The sequence below is a fragment of the Condylura cristata genome, unplaced genomic scaffold (assembly GCF_000260355.1).
Source record: "Condylura cristata isolate star-nosed mole 26May11 unplaced genomic scaffold, ConCri1.0 scaffold00015, whole genome shotgun sequence".
NCBI lineage: Eukaryota > Metazoa > Chordata > Mammalia > Eulipotyphla > Talpidae > Condylura > Condylura cristata.
The window spans coordinates 38753822-38772389 of record NW_004567116.1 but is presented as its reverse complement, the minus strand read 5'-3'; the positions used below and the strand labels follow the sequence as shown (position 1 = coordinate 38772389).

Below are 18568 nucleotides of genomic sequence, written 5' to 3'. Positions count from 1 at the left end.
TGAATGGGCGTTTGTTCACCTTTTCTCACAGGGGATGCCCTCCCTCAGTCCTATGGGGAAAAAAGCTTTGTCTGTGCTAACTGGGAATTGTTCCATTCACAACAGACAAGCTAGAGAGCTAGCCTCTGCTCTTTCCTGCTGGGTCTAGATTTCAGAGTGGCTGTCAAGAGTGACTTCATCACAACCAGGGTATAAATTCCAGGGATTTACTGATTAAATAGTGAGTAAGCTTCTCAATGAATTGCAGTGTTTTGTTTTCACAATTTGGTTTAGGCATTCAGCAACAGGAAATGGATGAAAAAGGGGCTCATGACCATGATGTCAATGGCTGAGTCCTTGAGTGAGGAGCAAATAACTCCATGCTCTGAGAACCATCCTGTTTTTATTTTTCTTCACCTGGTTTCTTAGATACTCTCTAAGCTTCTTAGATGTCACTGTTTCTGAGCTCTGGATTATCTCACTCCTGGTCTACCTAACTCTATCACAAATCACTCCTTAAATGAAACTGTTCTGTTTCCAGAGGTCTTATGACCACATGGTATAATGAAAGGAGCACAGGCTATGGAGACAGACCAGGCAAGGCCAAATCATGCCTCAGGTTGGTACTGAATTTCTTATTACTCACTTTCCTTGACCTGTAAAACACTTTTTAAGAGTGTTATAAGATTAAATATATAGACTCAATTGAGCAATGGGATATGATAGAAATAAAGTGAGATTTTAAGATAAACTGTGTTCGATGGGCCTCACTGGTGGCACAAGGGGTTAAGCACTATGAAGCTTTTGGCAGCCTCTGCTGCCATGAGTTCCCATCTTTGGTGAATCCCCTAACACACCTATACCTCTAGCCTATACCCCAGCTCTTGTAAACATAAAGAGATAAATAAATCTTAAAAAAAGGTGTTTGAGTTTTTGTCCTCTATGACCCTTGACAAATTGCTTGAGTGTGCTACCTATAGATCACGGTGTAGTTGTAACAATTCCATGAGAATATACTTTTATACTTTTAAGAACTCTATGCATCATACAATTACCTCAGCAAGGGATTCCCTTCTTTCTGTAAATAAATCTGAATGTTAGTCTACATGGCACACAGGTCAAGGGTTACTTCTCCTAAGAAACCTTCCCTAATCTCTATAATATAAATAATAAAGATTCATACTCTAAAAACTGTTAAAAGGAAGAAGCTTTAAAGGTACTAAGATGAAAAGAACTGAGCTACTATATGAAAGTAAATTATGGAGTACCTAAATTATGTGTATGCCAAGAAGAGACGACCACGTTCATTCCCTCGCTTAGGTTGGCTTCTTACTGCCAACCTAATGAAGTTCAAGCAAGCTCCTTACCTGGCATTTGAGCCCCCTCACTATTTGAGCCCCGCTATCCTCTCCAGCCTTGCCATCCTGGGAGTCCTGGGTCCCAGCGGTGAATAGAGTCCTTTGCCATTTCTTCTTCTATGTCTTGAACCTCAGTGTACCTCAAAATGACCTGCAGAGTGTGTCAAAATACAGACAGAATTTCTGAATCAAGTTTGGGGTGGGGTCCAAGAATTTTATTCCAGGGACCATACTTTGATAGGCACTGCCTTTATGATGATTGTGATTCAACTTCATCACTGGCATAGGGCTAACCAACCATATCAATTTGCCTCAAGCAGCCCTGGTCTTACTTGGCAAAGGAAGTTCCACACAGAAGAAAGCCCTGTAGTCTAAGGAAAACCAGGAAAGCTGGTTATTCCACCTATTATAAGAATATTCTCCAGGTTGCTGCTTATGGATTATTTACTGCTCTTGCCAAGCTCTGTTCTCTGTGACCAGGCGTGAAGAAGTGACCAGAAAAGGAGTTCCATTAGCTTGATGGGCTTCTTGTTGGCATCAGAATAACAAATTCTTTTAAATTTAGATTCCTTCAAACATATTCTCTTTATTTGCTTCAGAGAACAGGCTTTAGTCCTCTGATACTTGTAAACATTTAACACAATTGGTATGAGATCAAACCACAAGCATCCATATCCTTGCAGTGTGTTGCAGGAAAGAGTTTAAACAAATTGAGGCAAATGCAGTAGCACAAACAATCTTCTTACTCTGTCCAAACAAGGTCTTGTCATGGCATGATAGGTCCACAAGTAGCTGACTTCTTGGGACTTGCAAAAGGTGCCCATGACAACAAAAGGCCACGGTCCTTAGGAAAGACTAATGATGTTTTTGTTCACGGATTATCAGGGTCAGTCAGTGTTTCTTAACATCTGGGGAATCTTCCCTCCAAGGCATCAGAGGTCTGAGAGCTGATAGCGTCGTACGAGACCATCTCGGCAGCATGTGTAGATTTGCTTCTCCCATGTGGCTACCTGGAAGACAAGAGTTCACAGCTTAAAGGAAGTCTGGCACTCTCACATTAAAAAGACAGAGCCTTGTCACTGGCTCCCATTAGAACAATGAAGTCTGAGAAGTTTTATTGATTCCAAAAGGCTGAGAAGAATTATATTCATGACATATATTTTTAAAATGTATGGCCAAGGTCAAGGGCACTTATGACTACAAAATAGAGAAACTAATTGGCTTAAGTGGAAAGCAAACCCATTAGAGATAGGCAACTACTAATTTAGGGGCTCCCTGATGGCACAGGGGTTGAGTCTCAACAATATCAAGCCATTGCCAGCTACTGCAGCATGAGATCGATCCCTGGTCAAGGAGATAACCCACATGGCACAGCAGACCTCGCCTGCCTCGCCCACTGCTCCCCTCATCAGTGTATTTCAAGAGATCTTCCTGTTCTGTTCCCCCCTCTGTCTCTGGTGAATCCCTTCATCAACCATAGCCTAAGCCCAAGTTCTTGTATGCATAAACAAACAAATCTATTAAAAAAAACCTACTAATTTAGCAGAAATAATATGAATCTCAGGTTTGCTAATATGGAGCAACATTCTCAACCAATAGGGGCCCAGCTAAAACTGGAAGAACTGTTAGCTCACAATTAGAACACAACACAGGAAATGCTTTTAAATGAAGCGGATTATATGCATCTCTCTGAAAAGAGCTCTAAGATGTTAAATAAAAAATATCGTAGGGCAATACACATAGAATTGTCCCAATTATGTACAAAGATCAGATTATATTACTTATATAAATAAATGCATAAGCACACAAATAAGTGCATATTCTCTAAAAATAGTCCTGAAAGATATATGCCATACTGTTAATGTTAGTAACTCCTGGAAAGAAAAGTGGGACTAAGAAGGTCTTAAAGGAGACTTTTAAGTCTAAAAGACATTATTTGAATATTTATAAATATGCATTAATTGTAATTTTTTTAAAATTGTGTTATTTTATAAAAACAGAAATAATAATACCTATACCTCAAAGAATGATAACATGATTAAATAATATATGTAAAATATATAGCACTGGTCCATAAATATTATTTCCTCTTTCATTTTTCTCTTCTACTGTCATCAAATGAGACAATCAGTACTGAATTTTAAATAATAACAATAATGATGACAGCTAAATTTACAAAGATCTTTCACATGCATTATCTCACTATTACCCCCATTTTACTGATGAATGAGCAGACTGGGGAGGTGAAGTGACTTTTCAAATTTCTAGAGCCACTAAAGGAATAAGTCATTTGTGATTCAAAATTCTGACTTCTTTGTCAGCATGCCTAAGTCTTTTATCATCTCTAATGACCACAAAGTAGCTGAATTAATCTCAATGCCCTAGATCCCAGGTGAGAATACCCAGGCTGGTCTCTTATTATACCTTGTAAACAGGGTCACAGTCGGCCCCAGTGAGCTCAATGACATAGTCTAAGTCTTGCTGTACAATGAAACAGCTTCCATCACCTGAAAGGCAGAAAGAAAATTTCAATAACTTAAGAGGAAACTGTACATAAAGGAGTTGTTTTTATTTTATATATTTCACAGCACTCTTCCTTTTTGTACAATCCATGCTTCCTCCTCTCAGGACTAGTCCCTGTGAAATTCCCACCACCAATTCATCTGCTCACCAGCACCATGTCCCTTGTGCTCTTCCTGCCCATTTTGACCCCTCTCTGTCCTCCTCCCCTACAGATGTCTCTGTTTTATAGCTGCTTGTTAATTTTGTTTATTTTAATTATTACTCCCTGAGAGGGAACTAACCCATATGGCACAACAGATCTTTCCTGTTTCGCTTGCTGCTCCCCTCAGCAGTATATTTCAGTAGATCCACCTGTTCTGCTCCCCACACTGTCTCTGGGGAATCCTCAACCCCCACACCTCTGGCCTACATCCCAGTTCTTATATGCATAAATAAATAAAAATAAATCTTAAAAAAAAAAGTTATGTCTAATTAACAATCCAAAACCATCTCTCCAAATGGGCCCTGCACCCACCTTGGTTAGCAATGAATCCATCTCTGAAACTTAGCAGTGACAGAACTGGAGCTCCTGATCTGTGGATGACTTGTACTGGAACCCTAGAATTTAGAATAAAAGGTGCAATTTCATGTTTTTCTTCAACAGCAATATTTGATTACATTCAACATGTAGTATTTATCACAGAAAAGCAAACAGGACAAAATTGGATAGAGATAAACATTCACATATATGTTTTGTTTTTTTTCCAGGCAAGATCCTTAACTGTCAGACAAAGAAAATCCATTCAAAACTACCACGGAGTGAATCTAAACATTTCATTGAGCTGAACAAACCAAGTTACCACCAATATCTCCAGTTTTCAGGGGAGGCTTGACAGGAGTTTAAGATACCAATATTGATAACATATTATTTTTTACTTATAGACAAAATTATGACCCGTTGTGAAATATTAAAGCTGTCAGGACTCTGTAAAATGAAAAAGAAAGGTGAGTGAGAAGCAATTTAAATATGTATGTAAGAGTGATTTTTGCAAAAGTGATCAGAGAGTCCCCATCCCCATGGAGACAAGTGCAAAAAAAAAATAATTTAAATTATGTAGAAAACAGCCCTCTATAGTGGCACAAGGGATTAAGGCTCAGCACCATGAATTTATCCACTGCCACTGCAGCAGGAGCTTGACCCTCGGCCAGGCAGCTGACCCACACGGTGCAGCAGACCTCTCCTGGCCCAGCCGCTGCTCCCCTCAGCAGTGCATTTCAGTGGACCTGCCTGTTCTGTTACCTACCCTGTTTCTGGTGAATCTCCTTACCCCCTGCACCTCTTGTATGCATAAATAAATTCTTGAATGCATAAATAAATAAATTTTAAAACATTATGTAGAAGAGATGTAAGTTCATGACTTAGCTGGTATTTCTTTACTGCTCTCAGAATAAAGTCCAAACTCCTGAGGATGGCAGGTTAGACATCACTAAGCAAGCCGTTTTCCTGTTGGACATCACTTTTCACCATGGCCCACTTACCATGTACATATCATGTTAAACCACATGAGATACCCGTGGAAGTGCCACAATTGTACATGACTTCATGCTTCATAGACTCTAGTCTACCTAGGGCAGGTGCTTCTATCTTTAATTGCTAACATCCTGCTGCATAAGACCTGCCTTGGAAAAGCAGTGTCACCTTTTCCCCCTCCCTAAGTGCATCCTCAAATTCCAATGTACAGCTGCAGCAGACTATTGATCACATTGAATGACAATTACTTGCCCATCTTATTAGGAGACTCCAAGTGTCTCAAAGGCAGAGTCTGTATCTTTTTTTTTTTTTAAATAATATAATAGTTTATTTTTACATCATTTTGTGCATTTTTCCATCTCAGTTGCAATCCCCATGGGTTTCCCATCACCAAATCACCCATGTGCCATCACCATAGTCCAGTGCATTTCCCTTCCCCTACTTTTTTTTTTTTTTAAGATTTTTATTTATTCATACAGAACTGGGGTACAGGCCAGAGGCTCAGGGGCGGTGAGAGGCTTCACCAGAGACAGAGCCGGGAGCAGAACAGGCAAATCCACGAAGTACACTGCTGAGGGGAGCAGCGGGCGGGTCAGGAGAGGTCTGCCGCGCCATGTGGTCACCTCTGGGGCAGGAGGGGATCGAACTCATGCGGAAGTGGCTTTAGCTTCTTAGTGCAGTGCTTTAACCCGCTGCGCCACCAGGGAGGGCCCCCCTACTGTTTTTGATCCCATTCCGCACTCCACCCCCATAAAATGTCTCTGGTATATAACTGTTCATTATTATTATTAGTTTTCTTGCCTGGTCTGTTATACTCCTGCTATGAATGAAACCATCCCGTATTTTTCCTTTTCATCCTGGCTTATTTCACTAAGCATGATCTTTTCTAGAGTCTGTATAAAGCTTGGTCCCCAAAGTCATTCAATAAATGTCAGTTGAACAAAGGAAGGAAAAGGACAGTGGAAACTGTTAAATCTGGGCCCTCCCTGGTGGTGCAGCAGGTTAAAGCACAGCACTACAAAGCTAAAGCCACCTCAGCACAAGTTCAATCCTCATGCTGGGAGGTGACCCACATGGCATGGCAGACCTCTCCTGGCCCACCCGTTGCTCCCTTCAGCAATGTACTTCATCACCAGCCTGTCCTAATCCTGCTCCTGCTCCCCACTGTCTCTGGTGAATCCTCTCACCACCCCTGCATCTCTGGCCTGTACCCCTGGTCCATATGCATAAATAAATTAATCTTTAAAAAAAAAGAAAAGAAAGAAATTGTTAAACTCTGGGAGAAAAAGGTTGTGTGATTATCTCTGGGTGGCGTTAAGAGCAGAACAAGCCCTGTTTTTAAATAGGGTGTGATAAAATATAAAAGAGTTATTAGTTCACTGAAACTAAAAGAAATCAATCTTAGGCCAGAGAAAAATTATTGAACATAAAATTAAAGGCTTTGCACAATATTTTAAGTAACATTTAGTTCATTATTTTAGCTTAATTTCCAACAGGATACTTTCCATTACAACAGGACACTTATGACAGTACAGATCAAACTACCTTTAATAACATTCCAGGAATAATAAGAATTCACACTGGAAAATCTTTATAAACAAAAAAGCATACCCTTAATACAACCACAGTCATCTATCTATTAAGCTAAATTAATGTTACAGCCAATAAAAATCTCCACTTTCTAGAAGACCTCCATCATATAAGTGAATGGTAACTCACCTTGGATTCCTCACATCCAGCTGATAAATGTTTCCATCCTGTGTCCCGGCCAACAGCAAGAAGCCAGAAAGAAAAGTGCAGCAGTTGAAGGCGTCTGAGCCAATAAAAAGGAACACCTGGAACAAGCAGGAACCAAAACTGATGTTTAAAGATTCATTTGTATCCAGAAATAAACAGATACCAAGAAAAGGGAAATTATGTAATTTTTACTGGTATTTTCTTTTTTCCTCTTTTAAGGACTTTCAATCAAAGCTAAAACTTCACCAATAACTAAGGAGGCACCTGAGGACCCTGAGACTAGCTGAGGATGTATACAAAGTTTGCATAATACTATATTGTCAGATAACAGTTTTCAAACTATTACTCCTCAGTGACTATTGTTTGTCCCGCTTTTCATTACAGTACTTCACTTGAAAAGCCTCTGCAATGTACACATTGAAGTTTTGCTTCATAACACTCCAACTAACCTTTTGAAGGTAGGTACTTTGTAGGAAAATAAACAAGCTTAAGGAAAGAACGGTTAAATCAAGTACTATAATTTTAAGAACCACAATTCTCCCCATGTATCCAGAAAAAGGAATCGTCAGATTTTTATTTAGTATTGTTAAAGTGATCAAATAAACTGACTGATTTAGAACTGTCAAACTGATCAGTTCTCCCTCAATTGTTCCCCAAAAGGGAAGAAAACCAGCAGCTCTCCTCCCTAGACTGCCCACCTGCGTCTATGCCAACGTCCCTTGTAAACCCACCACTCCCACAGGCAGCGCAGTGCCCTTGCCCGCCTGTGACCACGCAACTTTCTTTTCACCAACCTTTTCCCTTTGGATAATAGCAGCAGCGGCAGCAGTTCTCCAAAGATCACCTGCCTGTGTCTATGCAGGTGTATCTTTTAAGAAACTTGTCCTTAACAACAGGTTAAGGCACAGCACTATGAAGCTCTCTGAAGCCACTGCAGCATCAGTTCCATTCCCACCCTGGAGGTGACCCACATGTCACAACAGACTCTCCTGTTTTGCCCCCTGCTCCCCTCAGCAGTGCACCTCATCCATCTGCCTGTTCTGCTCCCAGCTCTATCTCTGGTGAATCCTCTCACCCCCCTGCATTTGGCCTGTACCCCAGTTCTGTAAACATAAATAAATAAATCTTTAAAAAAAAGAAAGAAACTCGTCCCTTTTAGAGGTAGCTTTCTTGCGCACTTGTGTCTGTGCAAGCATCATCTCCTTTCCTTTTTTTTTTTTAAAATATAATAAACCTGCCCTTCTGGATATTAAAAAAAAGGGAAATAAAACAAAAACATCTGATTTCCTTTTAGAAGTGAAAGTTAGTATGGAGACTAAGAGTGCAAAGGCAATATTATAAAAAATAGTGATGCTCTTGAAACCAATTTTGAAAATGGAAATATCACCAGCATAAGGAAGTAACAACATAAAATGAAAATACAAAGCCTCTGGCCAAATCAAATCATAAAAGTTGTCTAGATGATGTTCACAGGAGCATGAAAGAAATTTTAAAAATCTAATCCCAAGGAAGTCAGAGCTTATTAAGAGTGTAGTCTTCCCAGTAAAACTTTGGATGATGAGGAAGGAAATTCAACCAATTCTTCTACAAAAGATGTTCCAGTTCATGAATTGAGAGCCCTGAATGTGAGTGTTCTTTACTCAAAATTTCTTCATGTTACTTTAGAGGCAGAGAGGAATCTATTACGACCTCATCATTTTACATATTGCACCATAAGACCTAGAGGAAAAGTAACTAACAAAAGTCACAAAACAGTCAAGTATTTAATCCTCTCACATAATTCTACAAGGCAGGTCTTACTACGATCAGTTTGGCCTGACAAACTGTGGCTCAAAGAGGTTAAATAGGCCCTCCCTGGTGGCGCAGCGGGTTAAACACAGCACTGAGAAGCTAAAGCCACTTCCGCATGAGTTCGATCCCCACTTGCCCCGGAGGTGACCACATGGCGTGGCAGACCTCTCCTGACCCGCCCGCTGCTCCCCTCAGCAGTGTACTTCGTTGATCTGCCTGTTCTGTTCTCCACTCTGACTCTGGTGAAGCCTCTCACCGCCCCGAGCCTCTGTATGCACAAGTAAATAAATCTTTAAAAAAAAAAAAAAAGATGTTAAAAAACTTGTTCAATGTCACAGACATTAAGTGGAAGAGCGGGGATTTAAATGTTGCCCTTATCGCAATCCAAATCACTCTACTGTGCCACCTTTGTGCAACTTCCTTAAATGGTGAATACTGGGAGAAAGTAGAAATGTTTCCAAAACAATTTTCCAAGAATCAGAGTGACGCAAGTGAACTCAAAGTTCAAAGAAACCACTTAAAGGAACCATTTACTGGCTGTCTGCTCTGTAGTCCTAAACACTGAAGCTTCTTATCTTCCCGGGCCAATAACAGCATTTTTGACTCTGTTCCAATCTCCCGTTCACCTGCAGGACAGAAGAACTTTATTAATACCAGGTGAGGCTAATCTGCTAGCAGTACCGGAAAGCAGACACTGGTGGCTACTGACTGGCTATACTGTGTTAATAATTCACTTACAAAGAACATCTATTATGTTTAATATTCTGATGGTGGTATTGTTTATATGACTAAACACTTGTCAAAATTCACAGAAGTGGTAACTTTTACTAAGTAGGAAAGTGACATGACTTGATTATGATCTTTAAATGACCACAATGGTTGCTCTGAAGAGAATGGATTACAGAAGAATAGCACATTCAATGATGGCATCTTTAAATGACCACAATGGCTGCTCTGAGGAGAATGGATTACAGAAGAATAGCACATGCAATGATGGCAGATGGGACCAGGACAGAAGGAAGTGAAGATAAAAAGAATGAAGTGAAAAAAGAATGCAAGTTACCTTTATCATTCTGAATCACCAGAGCTAATCAATCTATTTCCTAAGATCACTACTCTTACTCTTATTCTAACCTCTGACCTAGAAGTATATTTTGACCCCAATATTCATTTTCATTTCCAAGCTGTTCTGATGCAAACTACTGTTACCCTTACCCCTCACCCCACACTTTCTCATCCATAATAACCTACAACACCATTTACTTCCAAAAAATGATTATATTTGCATTAAAAATCACTATGCTATCTCAGCCCAAATCTTACTATTTTCTATTTTATGGGCATTAATCTCATCTGCCAAGTTATACTGGGAGATCCCATACTTCCAAAAACTAACAATGATGTAAACCGGTGGGGACTGCAATGAAATTTTTTTAAAGTTTTTTTTCCTGTTTAAAAAAAGTTTTCTCTAATTCTGCTAATTCTGTGACCATGACATTAACTTCAGTTGTAGATTTCAAAGCAAGAGAAACATAGTAGGTATGCAATAAACATTCACCTTAATGGCAAAAACAGATATACCAGGTACAGACTAGGAAAGGATAAGAAAGAAAAGGAGAAACAAAGGTAAACACTGAAGGGTCCTAAGAAAACAAGTGCACTATTGTTACCAACTTACTGGGCACCTGCTCGGGTGAGCCAAGGTTTATGGAATTGTCAGCAGCACCGACAGCCACTCCATTGACAGAAGAGCCACAGTCTGCAAGGACTGCCAGGCAGGCTGAGCGCCCACAGTCCCAAAGTCGTGCTGTCCCATCTCGAGAGCCAGATACTACATTCCTTCCCCGATCAACAATGGCTGTATCCAGGATACCTGGCAAGAGGGGAAAAAAGACCCTAAGATGAAGTAGAAAAGGAACCCAAGGGCATCCTTCCAGACACACACGAAATCTGTGCTACTGGCTGGGCCTGTTCACAAGGGGAGGTTCCTATATTTAAATCCTATTTTTTTAAAGTTTTACTTATTTATGTAAAACTGGGGTACAGGCCAGAAGTGCAGGCATGAGGGGCGGTGAGAGATTCACCACAGACAGTGGGGAACAAAACAGGCAGATTAACTGAAATACACTGCTGAGGTGAGCAACTGGTGAGACAGGAGAAATCTGCCACACCACATGTATCAGCCCTCAGGGAGGGCTAGAACTCTGCAGTGGGTGTGGATAGCTTCATAGTGCTGCATTTTAATCCACTGCGCCACCAGGGAGGGCCCTAAATACTTTTTTTTAATCCTACTTTTTAACAAAAATTAAGTAAGCATTTCAGTCCGGTATGAAATCATTGTCTTAGAAGATCCTGCTGCTTCTAGGAGTATAAAGGACAAGGAGAGAAAATAATAATATTGAACAACTATATATCAGAGACATTTTATGAGGATGGAGTGGGGAGTGGGATAAAAAACGGTGGGGGTGGGGAAGTGCACTGGACTATGATGATGGCACACGGATGATTTGGTGATGGGAAGCCCATGGGGATTACAACTGAGATGGGAAAAGGCACAAAATGATGTAAAAATAAACTATTATATTACTTAAAAAAAAAAAAGATCCTGCTGCTTCTAATAAGAACTGACTGAAAGGGTTAGTCCCCCTCAGTCTGGTCAAGATGGAGTAGCAGCTCCTTCCCCTCACAATTATAAAAACATGGTCACAACCAACAAGCCTAGAGAATAAATGATGGAAAGAAGCAGACCATCTAGGAATCTCAGAACTTGAAGAGCAACTTGGCAATGAGTTCCCTGGATTTCCATATGGCCTCCCATATATCCTGGACAGGGCACTGCAGAAGCATCCACCACAGGACTAATTTAAAAAACAGGCACAGATAATCAAAACAAAACAATCCAAAAAAAGTCTGTGCCCTTAGACAAAAGACTGTCAAAGGCGTGGCCTAACAGAACAGAAAACCTTTTTGGCAATATCCACCTAATTCAAGTATCAACAGAAAACCCAATTACCTCCACATCCCCACAGTTTCAATGGGGTTGGAGAGGGAGGTGATATTTTATTCCATCTCCCAAGGAAGGAAAAAGCAACACTTCAACTCCCCCTGCCCAGTGATACTGACCAGACTCAGCCGGTTGCTGGGAGCTGGGTGCAGTGGTGCACTGAGGCTCTACCTCCACATGGTAGCAGTAAGGGGACACAGAGAACAGGGAAGCAGCATTCCACTTCTAACCCCTCTTTGCTGTGAGTCAGCAAAGACCTGAGCTTGTATGATAAACCCTCCAAGAGGCTAGAAGGTGGTACAAGTCAGTGCTTCACTTTCACTGCAGAGGTGTGAAAGGGGAAAGGCCAAAGGTAAGCTGGATTTCCACTTCACCTGTGTGCAACAAAGCAGTGTGAATCAGTGCTCCTCTTTGCCAGAGCAGTGCTAGAGGAGCCACGCAGGAAGTGAGCAGACACACCTACCTGACCCTTGCACCATACTTCAACAGGGGCACTGCCTGCTGGAAAAGATTAAGTAAGATCCACAGGATTACAAAATTCAAATGTCCACAGACTTCATAATGTTTGAAGCTCATTACTGATCATCTGAATATTTGCTATGGGCCCTGGCCTAGGAACCACACAGAATAAAAAAGTACAAATAGTCATGGACATAAGTTACAGTTCTGTGGCACTTCTGTGATAACACAGGATTATACAAAGAAGAGGTAGTATGTCTCTACACGTAAAGCTAGTACTTGTTTTATTAAAGCCCATTTGATCCCATTGTAAATGCCAATAAATACTTGCAGACTGAGTTTTGTAAGAGTGCCTTTCCAAAAGTCATGTGGCAAATTGGTGATGCTTAGTTTGCTCTCATTCTTCTCAAGTTGAGATCAATACAAACATCAGATACAAAACGTGACAAAAACTACATAGCAACTCAGTATAACACATTGCATGGAATGACCCATGCAACTTACCATATGCCTCTCAACTCTTACTGAATATTTCACTTTGAAAGCTCTTTTCAGAAAACAGATGATTTTCTGAAAATGTCACAATTTAGGCCCTAACTAGAAAAAAGAAAAAGATTAGAGACAACTCAGGGGAGACCTGATCAATGTATTTCCATATATACCAATTTACAATAAAAATTAAACTGGGGGACCTCTCTGGTGGCAAAAGGGGTTAAGTCTCAGCACTATCAAACTATCACCAGTCACTGCATCACGAATTTCTTCTCTGGCCAGGGAGGTGACCCATCTGGCTCAGTAGACCTCTCCTGTCTCCCATACTGCTCCCCTCAGCAGAATGTTTCAGTAGATCTGCCTGTTCTGTTCCCCACTGTCTCTGGTGAATCCTCTCACCCTCCGCATCTCTGGTCTGTACCCCAGTTCTGTATGAATAAATAAATCTTAAAAAAAGAAAAATGACATGAAATTCTCATAATTAATTGGATAAAGGTCACCACAGCCAAGATTTTTTTTTAAAATAGCCGTTCCCTCAGAGCAGATCTAAGGAGGGCAGCATATTTTGCTGGTATATATTGTTTCTTAGCATATTTTGTAATGCTAAAGTACTCTGAGTTTAGAAAATCCACTTACCATCTACAACATATTCAATATAAATCTATTTAGAAAAGGACCTTGGAACTTTCAAGAATCTGAAAGAATCCTCAATACAGAGGCAGGGCCTCTGTGTCTTATCAAAGCAATCAAAAATCTGCTTATGTCCTTATAGAATGTTCCAACTGCTATTTTTAAATCTTACTGAGTTCCATGAAAGTGATGCAAGGTTTTTTCTGTCTTTTGGTTTTACAGCTGCGATGCTATAGCTGTGGTTGGCAAGATGTCAATGGTCTTACCTGTGTACAAATTTCAAGAACACCCAGCAAAAAGCAGCCATCTAGATGGTTTTTCTTTTTTCTAAAAATATAATCATCCTCTAGCTAATAAAATATTACTCACAATATAGAGGCATCTGGTCTTGGTCGCTACACCTTTGGATAAGAATAAAAGGATAGAGGAGTCCTATAGAAGCAGGAATTTATGAGAAATTACTTTAGAAAGAAGCTATTAGTAGCAAGGATATGTTTGTAAGACATTAGCTAAACACTATCAGATGCCACAAAGTCTTCAGCTATCTACCCAAACAGATTCAGGTCAGCAACATATAAACGATTATGAAAATGCATTTACCTTCAAAAACGATTCAGCTGAATTACATGTAAACATCCTAACCAAAGTCTGGGAAATTAGATGAAATGATGACTGAAGTAAGTCTTAGTAAGAAACAGAGCAACTTTCATATTTCTAGACATAGGTTTTTAAAAAGTATACGCCACTAAAATAGCAAGGTTTACTATTACATTAGTTTTGGGTTTTTTGGCATGTCATCATTATGCAGGTGCCATGCTAATCTTCTCTGTATGTTTCCATTTTAATATGAGCTGCTGAAGCAAGCACACAGTAAGCTATTTTAAGAGATGCTAGGGAGCAATGTACAAATGTGTGTATGTGGGGCAAGTAATGACTGTGACTCAGATCTCAGAAAAAAAAGAGTAAGCCTGAAGCACCTACTACTACTTGGAGGCAACAGGTCCTACTTCAATATAGACAGTTTATGAATTTGAAAATAACAACCAAGGAACTGAAAATGCAACCTGGTTTCTTAAAATTATTTACAAATGTAAGCATCTTTCCTACACTGATAAGCAAAAAGAAACTCAGCCAAGCAACTAAGATGGTGTTTTATTTGGTCTCAATGTTTTCATAAACTATAAGAATATAGTGCTCATTACAAAGGATTAGGATTACTAATGTACACCTCCGAATTCACCAACCTTAGTTAAAAGACTGGCAATTTAAAAACTTCAAATTGATTTAAATCTACTTTAGAGGTACTTAGTAAGCTCATATTATCATAAACACGAAACTACTTCTAGTTTATCTTTTCATTGGAAAATTTAGCAGAAATTCTTACCTGCTTGTTAACTAAAGAAGATACTAATTCTTTAATTATATGTATGTATTAAAGAACAATTACTATTAACTAGGATCATATCTGTTTCAATTGAAAAACGCTTATTTTATTAGAAATAATAATTTCTGGTTTTCACATTTGATAAATATTAAAACATCACAAGGCTTACCTTATGGGGCAGGCCTGAAAGCTTAAGTTTTATATCTTATAGTAACAACATTTATTATGCACTTATTGTATGCCAGAGATTATGCTAAATCCTTCATATGCACCATCTCATTTAATGCTTGTATCTCCATTTATAATTAATTTCAAACAAGTGGCACAGATGAGGTAAGAAGTTATTTGGGAAAGTTATTACATTTTCAAAATATTCAAACTTGTAAAAAAAGGATACCATATTTATTACCTTTTTAACATTCTAATTAAGGACAAAATATTTCTAAAGTATGTATTTTTTTTCTAAAATATTAACCAATTACAAAGGGACAATGTTCTCACTCTGTCTCTACATATTGAAATTAACTGGTTATAGGCTAATCCATTTGGAAATCTGAACTGTGACTTAAATACATAGAGCCAACAGTCAATACTAAGCTCTACTTCCTGATGTCTGGTGATACAGTCATTTGCCACCCAATTCTTACTATCAACTCACTCAAAGGATGAATAATTCGCAGATGTGAGCATACCTCATCCTCCCTCTCATTTTCTACTTTTTTTCCTAGTACATGAGTAGGTGATTTTTTTTTTACCTTATCAATTGTGAAAGAACTATTTGTGTAAGGCAATTAGTTAGCTTTAGATGGCAATAACAAGAGAGACCAGCAAAGGAATATCTAGTCCTTGTGCGAACAGTAGCTCATCTAAATGACCAGTTAAGATGAATTATTTATGTTCTGGTAGATAACTAGTTTCCATTTCTTTTTTGTTATTCATCTCTGAGAATTATTAAAGAAGCCTTTTGGAGAAATCACTCTTAGTACCTCCTTTGTGACCCTTGAAGGTCACCACACAGTTAGCATCTTCAGCTGACCAGATCTTCAGCTGGGCATCCATTCCCCCACTCAGAACCACAAGGCCTGACGGGAAAAACCTGCAACAATTCACATCAAACACATGTCCTTCCAATACTCTCTGGAAAAAAAAAAAGAAAGAAAATCCCATGCTAGTTCTCTTGTCCAGCCCTTTACATTCTCTTACCTCCCATATCCTTGGTCCCTTATATGAAAAATCAACATGCTACACCTACATGCTGTGTATTAAAAGTAAAGAGATCCAAAAGACCTCTTGGCTCATCTGTCTACTAGGCAGTGTTCTAAGAGCTGCTGAATTCCCTTTCATGGACTCTGGCTATAGATATTGTGGAAATAAACTTCCTGGCTCTCCCAGCCATCCCTATATCTAGTTCTATGTTTTAGAAGCAAGGAGACTTGATGACTCTTTCACTCACCTCTTCTTAAAACCCATGTATAAGCTGGAGGGCTTAACCATATATCACTGTAATAGTGGCTACTATGCTATAGTAGCATAAAGGCAGTTCATACCACCTTCTCACAGGCCGACCAACCACTTAGACAATATCCCCACTGCTCAACTCCAAGTTATTCTAGCAAATAACCAAGCTCGAGGGTGGTACTCAAATTCATAAATGGGAGAACAAAGATCAAGTGAAGTACAACAGGTCATTGTTCCTTTGATGACCTAGTGCAAGGTTTCTCAGGCCCTCCTTCATGATAAGACCCTAAAAGTGGATCCCAATACTTTACTCTGAGTTCTCCATTAGAAGCCTGCCAGATTTTCATGCTTCCATCAGTACTAGAAGATACACCAAGGCCTCCTCCACTGGAAATGTCTAGGCATGTTATCTGTTTAAAAGACAAAACAATCAGGATTACAAATAATAAAAAGCTTGTATTCCCCCTGAGATATGTTATGAATTTCCCTCATTTCACTATCCACCAAGACTTCTTTTAAGTTGTACTTCCCAGAACAAAGGATATGTTTCATATGAAGGATGAGTTATCATTAACAATGTCCCAACAAAGCTAGAAGTAATACTGTTTACTTCTCCTAACAAATAAGACATTCTTGTAATCATCTATAATCTCCTGCTTCAGCTTAAAGTTTTCTCTCCCCCCATATCACCTCCATCTCTTGCTCTTTTATTTTAAAATTAAGAAACCTCTAATAGTTCTTAGGAAACCACTTACATCATAAGATGCACCAAAAGAATTCAAGGAATAGCAAAGATGCTTTCAATTTATTACTTTACACTACAACTCTAAAATCCTAGTTGTGTGGGTGTGTATTTCAAAGTAAATAACAATTCTCAGATTCACTTACAGTTATAGCATTAGCAATTATTTCATGTGTAAGCCATGATCAGAATGTCTTTCAGACACATACATATATACCCATTTTGTTAAAAAAAATCTATTTGCAAGTATTCTAGAAAGTAGGGCTGAAATATATAGTCTTAGAAATTGTCCAATCAACAATTATTCCCATATAACCTAAATTATTAAGGAAAAATGCAAGAACTTTGGCTTTAATTATGCAACCTTCTTATTCTTTGTTCTATGCTTAATCAATAGGTCTAGCAGGAACTACAGAAGACAATTTCCTCTGTTTCTCAAAATAAAAGGATTGTTAATTGTGGATCCTTCAATTTTAAATATTATAACAAGTAGTATTTATATCATGCTTTATCATTTCTAAAATATTTCAGTTACATTTCATCATTTGATGCTCATAATAATTCTGTCCCTGGTTCCCTCTTCTAGGGGCTGGGGCCACAGAGATAAATCCAAATCTGTGTCTCTAGTCTGCTCTTAGCTATTATTCTGTGTAATTAAAAGTGAATATAAATAAAACCATGGACTACCCTAAACAGTCTCCAAGGGTAATTACCATAAGGGAGTAAGTTAACAGGTTTATTACATAGAAATAGTAAATATGTCAAAGGATATCATAAAGAAACATAACTATATAAATAATTAAAAAAGCTATCTACAAAATATACAACAAAGGGTCAATATCTTTATTGTTAGAAGAGTTCTTATGAAAAAAAAAACAAAAAAACTCACACCTCACACCTGACATAAAGAATGGCCAACAAATACATAAAAAAAGGGGGTGTGTGTGTCAGTCCATAATTAATCAAAGGAATGCATAATAAAATAAAATACTATTGTTCAATTTAGTAAGATGTAACAAATAAAAAAACCTTAATATCCAGTATAGGTGGAGTATATCAAATCAGATCGGTACAAAAACAAACTAATAAGGCCTCTATGACTCAATGGATAGGATCTAATAATAGGTCAGTTAATCAAAAAATTTGCTTAAACTAGGAAATAATTAAAAAGATAAACAAATATCTATATTTTATTTAACTTTAATTTTATTTTATTTAAAAGTATTATATTTACTTAATATAATAATGTATAAAAATTCACCGCTCTTCCCATTAGTCTACTGATTACTACAAGGAAGCTTCACTTTGACCTTTTTGTATTAAAATACAACCAAATGGTACAATTTATGACTTTTAGATTTCTTAAATCAAAGCAAGTCTTTATTCACACTTATACAGCAATCTATAAGCAGAAATTCATCTGAAGTTTTTTAAATCTTTTCCTTAACATTTTTCAATTTTCTTGACTTATTACTATCTTATAATTGTAGTTTTTTTTTTT

The 18568-nt window shown here is 38.5% G+C and overlaps 1 protein-coding gene across 2 annotated transcripts in view; it reads right to left on the bottom strand.

Moving 5' to 3' along the window:
- Positions 1-1418: 1418 nt before the first annotated feature.
- PAAF1 (proteasomal ATPase-associated factor 1) overlaps positions 1419-18568 on the bottom strand; it is a 30835-nt gene continuing 13685 nt past the window's right edge. Inside the window, exons 5-12 of one of the 2 annotated variants that reach the window (XM_012725511.1) lie at positions 16637-16735; positions 15854-16004; positions 10577-10771; positions 9433-9524; positions 7090-7205; positions 4375-4457; positions 3762-3844; positions 1419-2347 (exon numbers count right to left, since the gene is read on the bottom strand). In XM_012725511.1, coding sequence (XP_012580965.1) covers positions 2270-2347; positions 3762-3844; positions 4375-4457; positions 7090-7205; positions 9433-9524; positions 10577-10771; positions 15854-16004; positions 16637-16672 — 834 coding nt within the window. In that variant the 5' untranslated portion in view covers positions 16673-16735 and the 3' untranslated portion in view covers positions 1419-2269. The remainder of the gene's footprint in view (positions 2348-3761; positions 3845-4374; positions 4458-7089; positions 7206-9432; positions 9525-10576; positions 10772-15853; positions 16005-16636; positions 16736-18568) is intronic. The other variant, XM_004683190.1, reaches the window with a different exon arrangement.